The 18168-nt window shown below is 43.7% G+C and overlaps 1 protein-coding gene across 6 annotated transcripts in view; it reads right to left on the bottom strand.

The window, feature by feature from the left end:
* Positions 1 to 18168, bottom strand: part of SCHIP1 (schwannomin interacting protein 1) — a 182413-nt gene that overhangs the window by 21494 nt on the left and 142751 nt on the right. For 5 of the 6 annotated variants that reach the window (XM_066619261.1, XM_066619262.1, XM_066619264.1 and 2 more), the window contains one exon: positions 12919 to 13037. In XM_066619261.1, the coding sequence (XP_066475358.1) occupies positions 12919 to 13037 (119 nt within the window). Of the gene's footprint in view, positions 1 to 12914; positions 13038 to 18168 lie in introns of all 6 variants that reach the window. The other variant, XM_066619266.1, reaches the window with a different exon arrangement.

Below are 18168 nucleotides of genomic sequence, written 5' to 3'. Positions count from 1 at the left end.
CCTACCTGCCTGGTTGACCTGGGCTCTGGAGTTAAAGTAGTGCTCATGCTCCCCCCCAACACAAACACTGGATCTACCCCTGGTTTCACCTTGCTAACATCTTATTTGTTCCATGCTGTGTCATAATAACATCTTATTGGTTCTTTAAACAATCAGTCTCATTGGTCCATTCTGAGTTAAGGAAATTGTACTTTTTATTACAAAGGACAGTTGTATTTTTGTTTTCTGGTTTTTTTGGCCATAACTTCTTATAGAACAGAGCTATTTCATTCCAGTTTCTTTTACTGCATTCTGCTGTAAATTACACATCAAATGGTATATAACATGATGATATTATTCCTAACAGCCGCAATTTTAGCAATTTTGATCACTAGTTGTGTCAGCCCCCTAGGGTGGCACCCAGGGCGGACTGCACCCCCAGCTACACCACTGATTCTGTCTAATATATAGTTCTACCCTTATACTACAGGTTAAAGTGATCCTACTCCCTACTTTTTCTTTTCTCATCATGTCCCAGACCAGAATATGAATGAGCCTCTGCAGGAAAGCCTCTTGAGCATAATTTCAATTACACTGGAGAGGCTAGAAAACATTAATTATTTCTGGTTTTACTTCAGCAGTCTTATCCTAACACTTTGAGAACCCTTGGTCTAGACAGATAATTTACTAGATTAGCTCAGAAAAGACATTACCAAGCTATAGCTATGCTAAATTTTGCATTTTGAAATAGCGCAATCATTCTTTTCAAGAAGGCAGATGAAGAGGGGGAAAAAAGTATTCATGCCAAGTATAGAGATTTCTACTCTGAAAACAGTTTACATGGTTGAGCAATAAATAGATGAATGTTTTTAAAACTTGAGCATCCAATTAACTTTTACCTTTTGATTTACAAGTGACTATAAAAGGGGAGACAAGCCAAGATATCTCCTCTTTACCTAGTTTTAGCTGTTGTCCCTGTGTCTTAAGCAGTAATTTTCTGTTCACCCAATTGGAGTGATCTTGACTTGGGCAGCAAGGCCAAAAACTTTAAAGAGACATTATTTTCTTTCAACGTTTTAATCTCTCCTTTTTATAGAATATTGAAAGTGGCAAACAAGTGTATACCGTATTTATCGGCGTATAACACGCACTTTTCCCCCCTGAAAATAGGGGGCAAATGATGTATGCGTGTTATACGGCGATGTCTCTTTAAGGGATCCCGTTCCCAATAGTGCCTAGCGGCGGCACAGCGTCGTGACGTGATGTCAGCGCTGCGCCCGCCGCATATTATCACAGCCGCTGGCAGCTGATGAATATGGTAAGTGGAGACCCTTTCTTTGGGGAGGGGAGGGGGAGGGATTGAGGTGAGGTGGCATAAGTAATGCTTTGGATGGTGAAGAAGATGAGCTGATTTATGAAGATAGTAGCAGTGAAAGCAGCAGTGTTCATTGCGATTTTGAAGATAGCAGTGAAGATGAAGAGTTTCTTGGTTTCCCAGATAGTGATTTCTGAGTAAACTTTTGTAAAAACAAAATATCCAAGTTTCTTTTGTTAAAACAGTTGCTTTTACTGTCCTTTTACATTATTTACCTTATATGTGGTAATAATATTAATAAAAAAAAGTTCTGAGCTACCCTTATTTTTTTCCTGAAATTTCCCTCTTAAAATGAAGATGCGTGTTATACGCCTGTGCGTGTTATACGCCGATAAATACGGTATATGCTAATAACAAAACAAAAATTATCAAGATAAAATTACCCTAAAACAACATCTAAAGCATACATTAAAATTCAGACAGATGGAATCAGGGTCCAGTTTAAAAGACACAACATAGCCACAAAATACCCGCTGAGAGAGGATTAGCAATAGGGCCAGGCACACTATTTTGGTAGGCTGCATTCCAGTATCTCAGCATAACAGAAAAAATGTTTGTGCATCACTTGTTCTACCTCAGGCATCTAGACCTGGGGTCGGCAACCTGCCATTCTGGAGCCGTAAGCGGCTCTTTCAGCCTTCTGCTGCGGCTCCGTGCGGGGCCAACCCGTGGGAGGGAGGGGCTCACCCCTCCCGCAACACACCTGCCCCTCACCAGCCTGAGCGCACTAGCGCAGCTCCCACGCATCCTGCGGCTGCGCCCCATAGGAGAGGGCGCGAACGGGCTGGCGGAGCAGCTCCTGCCCAAAGAGCCCGCACTGCCTGTTCCCTCCTGCCCGAGCCACAACGCAAAAGCAAGCAATTGAGTGCAGCTGCTCAGTCCTCCTGTGCAGGTCTCCTCAAAAGTAAGTCCCATTGTGCTTGCTCCCAGGAACGTGTGCCCAGGATTACAGCCTTCAAGCTGCCCACTCAGCATTCCCCCGTCACTCACTCACCCTCTCACTGCCCCATTTCCTTCACTTGTTTCCCCCCATGATCACGGCAAAAGCAAGCAATTGAGTGCAGCTGCTTTGTCCTCCTCCAAAGCTCAGAGCACAAACCTGTGTGTGTCTCCTCAGAAGTAAGTCCCATTGTGCTTAATCCCAGGAAAGTGTGCCCAGGATTACAGCCTTCAAGCTGCCCACTCAGCATTCCCCCGTCACTCACTCACCCTCTCACTGCCCCATTTCCTTCACTTGTTTCCCCCCATGATCACGGCAAAAGCAAGCAATTGAGTGCAGCTGCTTTGTCCTCCTCCAAAGCTCAGAGCACAAACCTGTGTGTGTCTCCTCAGAAGTAAGTCCCATTGTGCTTAATCCCAGGAAAGTGTGCCCAGGATTACAGCCTTCAAGCTGCCCACTCAGCATTCCCCCCTCACTCACTCACATGGTCACTGCTCCATTTCCTTCACCTGGAAACTTGAAAGGGTTTTGGAGACCCCTGCACCAGATGGTATTCTGTATATGTTTGTATACTGTATGTGTAACATACTGTATATGTAGCATCAAAGCATATTTCATTGTTGGGAAGTAATCACTGTTAGTATGCCTTTTATTTTATGCAGTTTTGAACTCTTAGCTTGTTTGTTCAGGAGCACCTTTGTGAACAGTGTTAAGTAGTACTAAGTGGTCTTGTTCAGAGGTAGTATTGTGCGGAAAGGCATTTACAGAAGTACAGAAGTAAATGACAGTAAAGAATGACAGTATCCTTCACAAGCAGTTCACCTGTGCACAATCTAAAACAGTTGTTCTCCAACTGTGGGTCTGGACCTGATTTTTAGTGGGACCTAGAAGAGGGAAGTGTATTATATAACTGTGACCTATAAGAGGGGAGCACAAACTATATATGCAGTGTATATATACTCCCCTGGGAGTGAGTCCCGTTGACTCTACTGGGGCTGACTTCTGAGTAGACAGGGAGAGGAGCCACTCGCAGGCTGCACTCCTGTCCATGCATCCCTGAGATGAAGCTGCGTTGACTCTACTGGGGCTGACTTACCTTTCCCCCTGTTTTTGCACTGGTATGTATGGAGATCTGCCCCCCCCCCAACTTCCATCTGTTGGTTCTGTGTGCAAGGGGTTTTGCAATGGACTTGCTGTGGTGATATCTATACAGAGATCTTCCCTCCCCCACACCTTTCCCCTGCTTTTGCACTGGTCTGTATAGAGATCTGCTCTCCCCCCCCCCCCCACTTGTATTGGAATCGAGGAAGATCTGGTGAGGAGGTAGATGTGGTGTCAGCAGTGGCCCCTTTAAGGGTAAGCCTGGGCATCCAGCAGAGTGTGCTGCACAGCTGCAGCCACTTGAAGGCAATAGGGCCCTCAGGGATATAAGAGCACCTGAGGCAGGAAGGGTTTGTGGGTTGTAGAAGGAGTGCAGGTTGACTTTGGAATCTGACCTGGCTTATTGACTTTGTACTTTGACTTGGATACTCTGACTGATTTGACTGACTTTGGAATCTGACCTTGGACTGTGACTTGGCTTATTGACTTTGGACTCTGCCCTGGATACTCTCCCTGACTTTGTGACTAAGGGACTGCTAGAGACACTGGAGTTTGAATTGCGGCTGCTGTGCCCAAGACCTGCTGACGATCCAGGGTCTGCTGTAGTGGTGGGAGGCTGCTGGCAGGAGAGAGGACCTCTGCAGGTTGAACAGGGGAGCTACCCTGGAGGTGGGGTCCAGCAGGACTGCAGGGCAGAACCAGGGTCATTTGTTGGGGGAAAGGGGAGCTAATTTGCTTAAAGTGGGCATAATTCTCCAGGCAGAGAATGGCCTTGGAATCAGGCAAAACACCATAGAGGACCAGGTGTCTGAAAACACAGGACAAGAATATATGATAAAACTAACTAAAAGCTACAAGAGGGGGCTACTTTATAAAAATGGGACCTATAAGAGCATAAAGGTAAAAAACAACAACTATATATGCAGTGTTATCTTCATTTTAGGTGTCAAAAGGGTTTTGTGGCTCCCGAAGTTTTTTTTCCTCTGGAAAATGGGTCTAAATGGCTCTTTGAGTGTTTAAGGTTGCCGACCCCTGATCTAGACTATTCCAACATGTTTATACTCAACCTCTAATAAGCGTATCAATATAAGTTCAAAACGCTCTTTTCTTACATCATTGTCAGGCATGGTTCTCTTTATTATATTTAAAAAAGGAGAAGGAAACTGAAATTTAAAAAAAATTGCCCCAACAGATATTTAATAGGAGTACCTGGAAAGTTTGGCCACCTAACTGAATTAATATTCTTTTAGAAAACAGCAATGGAAATCATGTGCCCAGCAGCTTCTATGAAACTACTTCTGCCTTGTGGCTGTAAACATCTTGGCAGTCGTTCAACAGCTCACTTTCTCCTCTTCATTCAAATCCCCTGGAGATCTCCCAAAGTGTGTCAATCAAGAGGTCTTAGACAGTACACATGTATTAAATCTGTTCACACACCCTCTCATCAGCTCTTATCACAATAATGACATGCAAATGCTCCTTGCCACATGACCTTTCCCTAACATCTTATTGTTTTACTGACTGTCTTCCTCATCCTCCTTTCTCCTACCTCCTCCCCCTACCAACATTGGCCATATCTTTTTTCTTTTTGACTGAAAGCTTTGGGAGCAAGGAAATACATTCTCTTTAAATGTATATATTTGACTCACATGTAGCCCCTCTTTTTTGCACTACAAAAACCTCACAGCAAAGGGATTTGATTAATGCAGTGTCTGAAGAGAGAAATCATTTTAGAAGCACTTTGAAGAGGCTGCAAAAATTAACAGTGTTCAGAGTTGTGTTTCTTTATCTGAGGTATGGGGTTATGTTTGTGGGGTACGGATTAGGATTATTTTGCATATTAAATCATATAGTATAACTCACAGCCATGCAGTATAGCAAAATGGGCTCTATGACTCACCAAAACTGGATGGTATAAAAATACAGTATTTTTCAGAAATTAAACTTTTCATTTAGTTCTGTGTCATGATGAGTGTACAAAAGCATCATCTAGTCGTGAGAAGCACCTCTCTATGTAATGAGACTAACCAGGATGCAAGTTCCCTATAAGGTACACTATTCTCCTAAGACAGGGGTCTCTAAACTTTTTGGCCAAAGGGCCGCATCAAATATCTGGCACAGTGTTGAGGGCCGGGGAAAAAAAATTGAATATAAAATTTAAATAAATATATTAGAGATAGAACTTAGATGAATGAATGAATGAATGAATGAATGAATGAATGGGCTCAAATGTACAGGATTTCTCCAAGCACCAGCACAGCACCAAGGAATAAAGCATACATTTAAATGGACCCCCATCCCACAAGCACAACTCTGATTGTGTTTGGTCAGCTGGGCCAGAGGCTCTCAGGGGATCAGAAGCTGGCTGCAGGCCAGACAAAGGCTCTCTGCGGGCCACATCTGGCCCCCAGGCCGGGGTTTGGAGACCCCTGTCCTAAGAGATGGCTCTTAAGAAACACCTGAGGACCTAAAAGAAACACCTAAGGCATCTATGTAGAACACGTTAAAGTGTTTGAAAGATCATCTTAGTCATTGTTACAACCACCATACAGACAAGAAGGGCCAGAATTGTTCTCTCTCTGTTTCAACCTCAGCCCCCAGTCTGAAACTAAAGCCTTCCTCGTTAAGAGCTGCATCTCTTACAATTATGCTTTACTAGCTGGAACTACAGGACAGTCTTCCAATGTTAGTGGATTATCCAAGGATGAAGAAGCAGAATCTTTGTGCTTGTTTAATTAGCAAACAATGCTCTAATATAGTCTAATGTTTACATGTGCAATGATTTCACTCCCAAAGTTGACCTTGATTTCACCCACAAGGCACTTTGTAGTGCTTCCCTCAACTTCTGAAATCCACTTCTCACGTGCAGTGTGTGGTAAAGGAACCCTAGCACTCATGAAAAGTTTAAGATTTACCTATCACACAGCTATTTGCTCATAGAGAGTGCATCTGCTAAAGTACTATTAACTTGCACGTAAGCTGGAAAAAAAGGTTCTTCTTAAAAGTGTTACTTCTTTGCTTAGTACTGATAGTCTGTCTAGTGCAAAAGTCTGTCTAGCGCAAACCCATTCTTCCATAAAGGTGCTTATTATTATTGTGGTGCTGTTATACTTCTGGCCATCTGGAGTTCCACTCAGCCATCTCTCTTGACAAAATTCCAAAACTGAATTATGCCAAGCCATAAAAATGCTAACTGTGATTTATTGCCAGTGATACATTGTAGACAATACAGAAGCTTACATTTTCCCATTCAGATACAGGATATCCATATGGTGATTGGGGTTTACAAGAAAATTATTCCTAATTTGTTATTTCATTAAGAATTTGAAATATTATGGAAAACTAAACATATAACAGATAGATATTACACGTGTAAGTAATAAATATAGCCTTTGATTCATGTGATCCCTTCTCAGCTTCTCCCCCTCCGCCAGATTTAATCTTGTATTACTCTTCAGTGGAAATGGACAGTAAAATATTATTTTCCATTTACTTTAATGGTTCTTTGGATGCATTATTAATATGCAATATATAATGAATAATTACATACTCACATTTTTATGTCATGTCTTTTTCTGCTGCACAAGGCTTTCAGTGGAATTTAGGCCTGAAGCATAGATTATAGCTACCTGGGTTGAGTATTTGGCAGTATATGCTGCTGTTCTTTGCTTTATTACAGTATTGTTTGAAAAGGGAAATAGGTTAACTTCTTGCTCCTTTGTATGAGTCATAGCATCCACTCCTATCTCATGCAAATGTGTGCCCACACCACAAAGCTACAATGTACAACATTTCAGCAAGCACAGTATAAATGAGAATGAAACTGCAATCCCATGCACTCTTACCACACAATGCAGTGGTGCCAGCAGAGCACACAATACACTGTATGGGGGGGGGGAAGACCAGATGGCCTAGGAAAGGTAAGTAAAAATATTTTTTACTTACTTCTCTGTAAGCTGCCTGACTGCCAATGCATCTCCAAGCACAAGAAGCCTCAGACTGGGACTGGGAAAGGGGGGATAGGATGCCAGCATGCACAGTTGTCGCCGAGATTCCACCTCCTCCTGATTCCAAACCCCCTGCCCACCTCCACTCCCCTTGCCTTGATCCTCCCCAGAACTACCCATGCTGCCTGTCAGAAGGTACAGCTTGAATAAATTGCACCCACAAAATCCTTTTCCAGGGATATGCATTTTGATAGTTCTGTACAGTATCAGTTCACCACATATGCAGAGATGTTCTCACTTTTTACAGTTATTTTAGAATAAATTTTCATCAAGAGTGAGTATTCATATATTTACTTATCACACCTACATGCAATTTTTGGTTTTTTTAAACGTTAACACGGACAAATGCCTTGGCAGCCACCATGTGTATGACATTTGCTGTTTTGCGACACAGGCAAGAGGCTGCATTTCTCAGTACAAGAGAGATTTGCATGCTATAAGGTTGCTATCACAAGTTTTTGTGATAAATCCCATAAACGGAAATTGAAATGGAATTATTCTGATCCAACTTAGTTCAAGTTAAGAATGAAAAATTTGGCCACCTTCATGAAAAAACCTTCATACCAATATAAAAATACAGTGTTCAAAACCCAGTTTTTCTTGTGATGGCTAATTTTCCAAGGCAGATCCATGGTCATTGAGACCATTAGCCACCATCTTCTCAAGAAGCATGAAGTTCCTTCAGAGCACCTGGATAAGAAGTGCTTTCACTGTTCATGCTGAAGAAAACCATATGTCAGGGTAAGGCTGAGGCACTAAGTGATTGTACCTGAAAGTAGATTGGGAGCCGGGGGGGGGGGTGCATTTCTCACCCACAGGTCAGTTGCTGGAGCTGAAAGCTGAAAACTGGGATATGAAGCCCAGCAGCGATAAGGTACTGCACTATGACAGAAGCAGAACCCAAGATTCCAGTATTTACACTAGGTCTAGCCATCAGAAACCCATGCTGCACTCCCCTGTTCCAATGCTGGCCCATTCATGAGGTCAATGGAAGCTGTTGCATCAGGCAACAGAAATGGTAGAGGGCAGTCTTCTCTGTCCACCTGCTTGCCTCCACTGCTTCTCCTTCTCTCCTTAGATTGGAAAAGGGAGAGATGAAGAGAAAATGTGGATGGGAGGAAAATGCTGAGTTAAGACATTGGAGAGGGAGAAGCAGAGGCTGGCACCTCATTGATAAGGAAGGGCAGCACTTGGATGCCACCTCAAGCAGCAGGAGGTCTTGGATTGGCTTTCCCTGTTCTCTCTTTTTTTCTGAGGCCAGACCAGAGACAGTGTTAAGTAGTCTAGGAAATTTAAAGCACGGCATGAGTTGGCATCAAGGTTATGCTGAAACCGTCCCCTAGCAAAGCAGCCTCTCTCAAATTGTTCATCTTTTTCCCCAGTGAGGTTCCAAGAACAAAAGCAATTCTTGCTGAGAGAAAGCAGCAAGCATGAAACAATGGAGGAGAGGAGGAACTGCAAATAGGGGAAGATTTGGCACCCCTCTCCCATGCTCTACTTTAAATCACACATTCCACCACAGCTGTAAAAGAATTTGACACAAGCTGCATCACATTGCTCAATCAATATATCTGGCTTGGCCCTTAGTTATGGGAAAAGGCTATAGCTTATTGGTAGAGCGGTAGCTCAGTGGCAGGTTGCCGGTTCAATTTTGGCATTTCCAAGTAGTTTTCGAAAGGACCTGGGCTGAAGTCCTAGAGAGTCACTGCCAGTCAATGTAAGCTGAGTAATACAATGTAATACCATGCTGGATGGACCAATGGCTCAGCATATGTCTCAGCCTCAGACTATGAAGTCCCTACACGAAGATCCAGAAGTCCTGGCACTATACATAGCTGATGGCTACTCACATACAAGATTATTTTTAATTCTGATTTTTTTATCCTGGAAGATGCCGACTATAAACCTGAGTATCAGAAGCACCCATGTGTTTGACTTTTAGCTTTTCTTACAAACAAAGCAACCAAATACAAAAAAAGAAATATGTGCAAACATAGTATCTTCCTAAACTAACAAATCCATTGTCTATTTTTCCTTGTTCTAGTGCAGGGGTGTCCCATGGGAGGCTGTGGAAGCTCTTTATCTGACCTGCAAGATAGTTGGGCCCTCTCCCAGCACCACCATCAACTACTGAGCTGTGAAGGGAAGCCTCAGCAGATGTGATACTGCCAAAAAGGCAGCCCGTGTGATAACTGGGTCTTCCATATCTTGAAAATACAATCAAGCTTTGTGTATTTTCTCTTATGTCATTTGCAGCTAATAAATCCCTAAGTGAGAAAAAAGTGCCTATTTCTGGTCCTCATTTGCTTAATGATGTCACTCCCTGCTTAATGATGTCACTTCTGGCCCTCAGCAGGAACCATGAATGTTATTCAGCCTGCTGTTTTAAATAAGCTTGACACTCCCATTCTAGAAGGGCCCCTAGAGGGAGTTGAAAATTAGATTCCAATTCCTGGAATTTGCTTGGTTTATTTGAAGATTTAGATTCTAGTGTTGAGAAGCCTCCTGTGTATCTGAGAAAACACATGTTTTCATGTGTGTCACTGGCAAACGCTTCAAGGCTGTCTCGTGTACTAGAATGGAAGTGTCCTTTACATATTACCAAAGTGGTATGAGAGCTGCTTTTTCCTGGATTTATCCCATGTTGCTATTATAACATATAAACACCAAGGGTCATTATCATGAGCTTGACTGAAATCTGGAGCAGGTAGAATGTACTCATGCAACTCACATAATTCACACTGTTGTAGGCCTTTAAACATTACAGCTATATTGTTTTGTGGTATGAACCCATGGAAGTCTGGCTCCCACATCACTGTGCTACACCTGAAGGGTACTCTAGTGCAAAACTATTTTGTGGAACTCAGTAAAAGAAGAAACTGCTTAAATATGTTACCATAATTCCAGTCCTTAGCTAGAACGGAATGAAGTTGAGTAAGAATTACAGGGAAGGGTCCTCCCTGCTTTCTTTGCACAACATTGTACAGAAGCTGTATTCTGATGACGGTAAAGATAATGGTGCTATTTAAATCTGTAGTAGGATTCTGGCTGGGGCTCACCACTATCAGCACAACGGACACACGGTCCTTTAGCAGATCAAGATGATAGGTAGAAAGACTTCCTAATGCTTTATAAATAGTTTTTAAAGCACCACTACATATTTTTAACTCTTCAGGAAAACGGATAGATTAATGATACTCTAGAACAGGGGTGCCCAAACCCTGGCCCTGGGGCCACTTGTGGCCCTCAAGGCCTCTCAATGTGGCTCTCAGGGAGCCCCCAGTCTCCAATGAGCCTCTGGCCCTCTGAAAATTTGTTGGAGCCCACACTGGCCCAGTGTAACTGCTCTCAGCTGAGGGTGACTGTTTTATAGGCCTATATTAGAGGCCTTGAGCTATTCCATGACCTTCATTCATTCATATAAGTTCATCTTTAATATATTCATTTATGTAAACTTATGTAAATTTATTCAAATTTTAAATGTAAATTAATTATTTTTTCCTTGGCCCCCGACACAGTATCAGAGAGATGATGTGGCTCTTCTGCCAAAAACTTTGGACACCCCTGCTCTAGAACAGGGGTGTCCAAACATTTTGGCAGGAGGGCCACATCATCTCTCTGACACCTTGCCAGGGGCCAGGGGATAAAAGAATTAATTTACATTTAAAATTTGAATAAATTTACATAAATGAATTTATTAGGGATGGAACTTATATGAATGAATGACGGTCTTGCAGTAGCTCAAGGCCTATAAAAGGCCTTGCATAAAGCAAGGCCAACCTTTCCTTTGCTGCCACTGCTGCATCACAGATGTGAAACAGCAAGTAGTGGAGGGAGCCCTCATCCCACAGCTCAGGTGAAAGGTCGAACAGTCGTCCTCATGCTGAAAGCAGTTGTGTCAGGCCAGCATGGGCTCCAGCAAGTCTTCGGAGGGCCAAAGGCTCACTGGAGACTGGGGGCTCCCTGCGGGCCTGATTGGGAGCCCCCAAGGGCCACATGTGGCCCCCGGGCCGGGGTTTGGGCACCCCTGCTCAAGAAAATAGCTGTCCCCCCTCCCAAAAATCCCCAAATTAACTATACAGGAAGTTCCATTCTTCATTTATACTTTTATACCTTACTTATCAGTCTCTCTGTATTAAGAAGTGCAATGCAGCAAATCTCATTTTGACAAGTGCTACCGACATTAACACCATGGCTGAAATCCTGTGCATGCTTTCCTGAGATCAAGCACAATTGAGCTCAATGGAACTTATTTCCACTGAGCTAAAATACTTCCACATGCCTAAGACTGGCTGCACAGCATTGCACAACAGACAGATTTGCAAAAGTGGATAGAACTACACTAAACGGAATAAGCGATGCTGAGGTTCAGCAGCAAGAGGCTGCATGTCCTTACATAAGAGTTGCAATGCGTAACCCAGTGGTTCCCAAATTGTGTGCTGTGGTGCCCAGGGGTGCTGTGAGATTTTGCCTCAAGTTCTAACTGCATGCAGGCCCTATAGCAATGGAACTGTAGTTGCACCACAAAACAATTACTGCGACTCTAAGGGTACTGTGACCAGGGTAGGTTTGGGAACCACTGGACAGCCCAATAAAAATGTCAAAAGGCTGTTAATCCAGTTGACAATTCAGAATAAATACCCAGAATCCAAACTAACACACTGAACATTCCAAAATACTGAAGACATTATTCACTGAAATATTACTGGCATTCCTTAAATATTTATATTCCACCTAGTTTTGAAAATATTTGCAAAAAGGAATACAGAACACAATTTCACAACACAGAAAAGCTCTATAACAGGGGTGCTCAAACCCCATCCCGGGGCCATTTGTAGTCCTCAGGGAACCCCAATCCAGCCCGCAGGGAGCCTCCGGTCTCCAATAAGCCTCTGGCCCTCCGAAGACTTGCAGGAGCCCGTGCTGTCCCAACACAACTGCTCTCTGCATGAGGAAGACAGTTCAACCTCTTGTGTGAGCTGTGGACCAAGGGCTCCCTCCACTGCGTGCTGTTTCATGGCTGTGAAGCAGCAGTGGCAGCGAAGGAAAGTCCTGTCTTGCTTTGTGCAAGGCCTTTTATAGGCCTGGAGCTATTGCAAGACCTTCATTCATTCATATAACTTCCATCTTTAATATATTCAATTATGTAAATTTATTCAAATTTGAAATGTAAATTAATTCTTTTTTTTTTCCTGTCAGAGAGATATTGTGGTCCTCCTGCCAAAAAGTTTGGACACCCTTGCTCTATAGAAATGGTTTATAGTAATGGCCACAAAATTTCAGATGGTGACAACTAGGTCACAGTTGCTAGAAATAAAACTGGTCAGAAGCTCACAAAGTGTTCCCGAGGACGCTGAAGAGTTTCTCTGTCATTAAACCCCACAGTGTTGAAGACGATGCCAGGCACTCTCAGATGCTTGGATGAAAGCTTTACACATGTGGTTGAAGCTCTCTGATAATTTGCCACATGGAAGCTATAAAAATGCAAAAAATGTTCACAGTGCTATTTTACTCACCGAGAAGAAAGGCTTGGCTTGCCACTTTTACTACAGCTGGTATAAATTCCTGGGCCATCATCAAAGAAACTTCCAAGTGCCAGTTTTTGCCTGATAGACTCCCGCTCATTTTTTTGAGCCTGGAAATACAGAAGAAAACAATTATCAACCCACCAATAGCAAACCACTTTCTGGAAAAAGGAGTAAACCAAATCCAGTGCTTGAGCTAAGATGAACAGATACAGAGGCATTACATATACCAGGCTACAGCATCATTAGCTCCCTTGACTGCTTTTAAACTTCGTTAATACATACCGAGTATTTTTCTCAGACTATTCACTCCTTGAAGATGATCACTGTCATCAGTTTGGACTTTAAAACAAAAACAAAATATCTGAAGCGCCACATTGCCAACCAACCAACCACACAGTCCATGCAAAGTTCTAAAAAAAATAAATCTTTTTTTGCAGCATCTTTTAGCCCTTGAGCTCACCCCAACCCACATTCTTCAAGTCCCTTCAATTACTGTTTTCCTCTATTGCATCCCCATCTTCATATCTACAAACTGGACACTTTCCAGGGAGTAGGTCCCACTGAAAACAATGAAACATACTTCTGAGTAAACATGCATAGGATTGTGCTGTTACTGTCTTTGTCCAACTCACTTCTATACTAAAGGCCAAGCCACACTTACAAAATACCTATCTTATAGTTTCCATACAGTAGGTCTACAGAGCTTGCGTCCTGAGTACACTTCTGTACTGCAGCGAGTCATGGACTCTTCGCTCACAACAGGAGAGGAAACTGAGCGCTTTCCACATGCGCTGCCTCCGACACATCCTCGGCATCACCTGGCAGGACAAAGTTCCAAACAACACAGTCCTGGAACGTGCTGGAACCCCTAGCATGTATTCACTGCTGAAACAGAGACGCCTGTGTTGGCTTGGTCATGTCATGAGAATGGATGATGGCCGGATCCCAAAGGATCTCCTCTATGGAGAACTCATGCAGGGAAAGCGCCCTACAGGTAGACCACAGCTGTGATATAAGGACATCTGCAAGAGGGATCTGAAGGCCTTAGGGATGGACCTCAACAAGTGGGAAACCCTGGCCTCTGAGTGGCCCGCTTGGAGGCAGGCTGTGCAGCATGGCCTTTCCCAGTTTGAAGAGACACTTGGCCAACAGTCTGAGGCAAAGAGGCAAAGAAGGAAGGCCCATAGCCAGGGAAACAGACCAGGGACAGACTGCACTTGCTCCCGGTGTGGAAGGGATTGTCACTCCCGGATTGGCCTTTTCAGCCACACTAGACGCTGTGCCAGAACCACCTTTCAGAGCGCGATACCATAGTCTTTCGAGACTGAAGGTTGCCAATACCTAATAATAATAGTTTCCATAACAATTATTATTAACTATTATTATTATGTCCCTCAAAGTATCATGGAGATTAGATATGGCAACAGGGGCCAGCTAGGATGGGCGCTAGCTGAGGGCCCACCACTGAAACTTAACTACTGGTGGGAATGATAGTATCACATGCACCATTGGGGGGGGGAAGATACCATAGCAGGCCCAGAACAGCGGTTTGCCCCATGGCCTCCAGCAATCCAACTTTGGCAGCGCTGGGGAATAAGGTCTGGTGAAAATGCTTGGGGATTAGGTTTGGTGAGAATTCTGATCAAAATGCTGAGCACCATCACAGATTTACAGTTCCCAGGTTCCCTGCAGAAGTGGAATAATGTATAGATATATATGCTTTAGCAGTTGGTATGTCCTAAGAACTTCCCCACTGAGCTGCAAGTGGATTTTATTGAGACTTTAGAGGTGTGATGTGGCCACAGGATTCACACAATTCATGCACTCTATTATTCAAAAAGCATGAAAGTCAAAGGAAAAATATGTACATTTTTACCAAAACAAGTTTCCAATCCTGTACACACTCTACAGTTGTTCTCAAACTCTCTGGGAGTCTGAGAACCCAGGGTACATACTTGAAGGGGCAGGGACTGGGATGGGAAGGTTGCCTCGACAGCGCCGCAGTGACTGTGGCGCTGCAGGCACCTAGATGCATTTAAACATACCTGGGGGGACTGTGCAGCCTCCCTGAGAATCCTTGAGGCTTGCAGCCCCCTCCATGAGCCTCCCCTCCGCTGCAGTGGGCTCTGATCTGCAGTTGGAGCACACTTCCAGTTTGTGGTTGCAGTTTCAAGGTGCGGACCGTCCGAAACTGGAAGTGGGCTCTGACTGCAAAACGGAGCCCACTGCAGCAGAGGGGAGGCGTGTGAAGGGGGCTGCAGGCCTCCAGGCCCATCCGGGAGGCTACACAGTCCTCCCAGGAATGTTTAAATGCACCTGAGTTCCTGTGGCACCTTGATTGCGCAGTACCTTTTGGGCACCCATTTAAGGGGCACTTCCCTTAAGAGGAAAGTTACCCATTTTAGGTTCCAATGGTGGGTCACGACCCACCACTTTGAGAACCACTGCACGATAAGATGATCCTAAGAAACAGCCCAGAATTCTGAGCAGATGGAGAAGTAAAAGAAAAGAAGAACCGTGCAAGACTTGAAGCTAAAGCTCACTGACAGAGCTGCGTGCAGGCCTGGCCCATCCATTATGCTGGGGGTCACTTCAGGCAGCAGATTGGAGGGGGGCAGCATCCATCTCTGTCTGCCAACTCACCCACTCCCTGGATTTGGAAAGGAAGAGGCAGACAGAATGGAACAGGAATTGTCTCGGATGCTGTCGTTCACTAGTCTCTTCTCCTCCATGTTTCTTCTTCCGCCCTGCTGTTCTCTTTCTTTTCCAATTCAGAAAGTGGGAGGAATAGAGGCTGGTGCACCACCAAGTAAGGAGGAACAGCAATTTGCACGCCACCTCAGGTTCCAGGAGGTCTGGACCAGCTCTGTGTGTGGGTATACTTGTATGAAATGGTCTTATTCATTGTACTCAGTATTGTTCATATTCACTGACTTCAGCTCTCCAGGGTTTCAAGTCAGAGAGAAGCCTTTTCTCAGCCCTGTTACCTTCTTCATGCATAGCCTGTCCTACACTGCTGAGCTATGGTACTTACCCATTAGGAGGGAGAGACCAGCATTTGCTTCCTAGCATTGCAATGTAAGAGACGGCAGACCTCAGGGCTGGAAAAAACCTCTGCCCAAGACCTGAGTCTGAGAGCCTCTGCTCATCAGGTTTTGAGGTACTTGACTAGACTAGCTACTGACCCGAATTCTACTAGTTAACCTGAGGAATATAATGTCTGAATCCCTACATGGTTTATTACAGTTGGAAACAGATGAATTTGGAGTAATTACAGCAATTACTTGCTTAGTTACTCTGAGTAGAATCACCATTAGTAGCACTCAATGATTTGATGCTACACCTAACTGAATTCATCTGCAGCAATATATGGGTCTTCATACATTTGGCATAGAGCTTTTCTGTCTCAAAAACTGCAGAGGTAAACAAACTGCAACATGAGGAAAAATCAATAGCTTTAAAAGCACATTTGCTGAACTTAATAACCTGGTATATTCATTTTTACTTTGCCACTACTGATGCTATGTCATCAAAGGAAACCTCAGGGGACTTCCTCATTAGATTTTTTCCCCACATCCAATCTCTTCCTTGTAATGTAAGATGCTTCTGTCTGCAATTGTGAGCCGAGGATGTGAAAAAGACATTGACATGCTACACCGGAAGGCAACCTAGATTGCTTTTTGTAAGTCAGTAACATCAGGACAAATACCGGCTAAATCACTCACTAATGGCAAATTTCTTGTGCTTTAAAAAAAAAAGGTTTTTTTAAAAAAATATATAAATTAAAATTACATAAGTACAGAAATGATTTATCAATTTCATTACATTTTCTCCTAGTTTTCTTCTGAGGAGTTAAGGTGAACATACCCTCTTCGGCCTCACAACAATCAAGACATATATTTCCATTTATCATATTAAAATCATCTCAAAATATCTGGGTAAAAGACTCTCAAAGGAATTATAGTACGTTTTGTTATTTTAAGAAAATGTTCTTAACATTGGATGCATGCATGCCGACTGAAGTAGCAAGTCTACCTTTTTAACACTGATGCCACTGAAGTAGTCTAGAACAGGGGTGTCAAACATAAGGCCTGCAAGCTGAATGTGGCCCCTGGAAAACAATTTATAATTGTTTATAACTGGGCTCTCCCAGCATGATAATTGGGTTCCGTCTTGAAATTATGAACAAAGTCTGCACAGTTTCTCTTCTCTCATTTGCAGTAATGAGTTTCTATGTGAGAACAAAGTGCTTAATTCTGGCCATCATCTTAATTTCATCACTTCCGGCCCTCAGCAGGCACCATAAATACTTTTTGGCCCACTACATGAAATGAGTTTGACACCCCTGGTCTAGAAAGTTGACATGTATTTGGTGATTTTGTTCATCATGTCCACAAAGAATGTTACTTCTAACTACCCAAGTCCATACATGAGCTTGATCTGCTGGAACTTTTGCAGACAAAAGATTTTTGTAATATTTGTAGACAATATGTTCAGGATATTACAGCCGAATCCTAACCTGCCCTGGAGCAGAGCATTCAGAACAAGGCTGGGCCTGGCCATGGCGCAACTTCCCCTTACCCCGAGTAATGTGGCAGTGGGCCAAAATGGGGCTACTTAGATCTGTGCCACCTAAAGAGGTGGTGCAGATCACAGATCTAAGCAGCACCGCAGAAGGCCATGCTGCCCAGAAGGGGGGTTACGATCGGGCCTAAGTGATGGATCCTGGTCCTGCCCCCTCCCAGGCCCGGTAGTCCCACTGGCCAACCTGCTGCCCACTCTACCCTGCCCTGGAATGCCCCCCATACCAGCAGCCCATTGCCAGCACAAACTTACCTTAACCCATTTCTGCCAAGCCCACAAGTGTACACATTTAATCCATGTCGCGTATATGCAACGTTGGGCAGAAATGGCAAAAGCTGGTGCTGTGGAGGTCTGATTCTGCCTCCAGACACCGGTGCACTTTTGTGTGATGGCCTGCCAACTCCCATGGTGGCGCAGAAGTGCTTAACACTGTACTTGCACTGGCCTAAGAATCCTTTGGATTGATTGATGTCAAGACATCCTTGATGTTTTAAATATTTTTGGTTTGTCTGCATTTTTAAACAAACAGAATTAAACGGTATTGAAGTTTTACCATCTGCATGTTCATACCTTGGCAACTATGACTTTAAATCATCACAATCAAATCATCACAAGGAGCTCATAATGCTTCCATGATTCCATAACACACATATT

Source organism: Tiliqua scincoides, chromosome 3 (genome assembly GCF_035046505.1).
Source record: "Tiliqua scincoides isolate rTilSci1 chromosome 3, rTilSci1.hap2, whole genome shotgun sequence".
Taxonomy (NCBI): Eukaryota; Metazoa; Chordata; class Lepidosauria; order Squamata; family Scincidae; genus Tiliqua; species Tiliqua scincoides.
The sequence above is the reverse complement of the archived record's forward strand: the minus strand, read 5'-3'. Positions and strand labels throughout refer to the sequence as shown.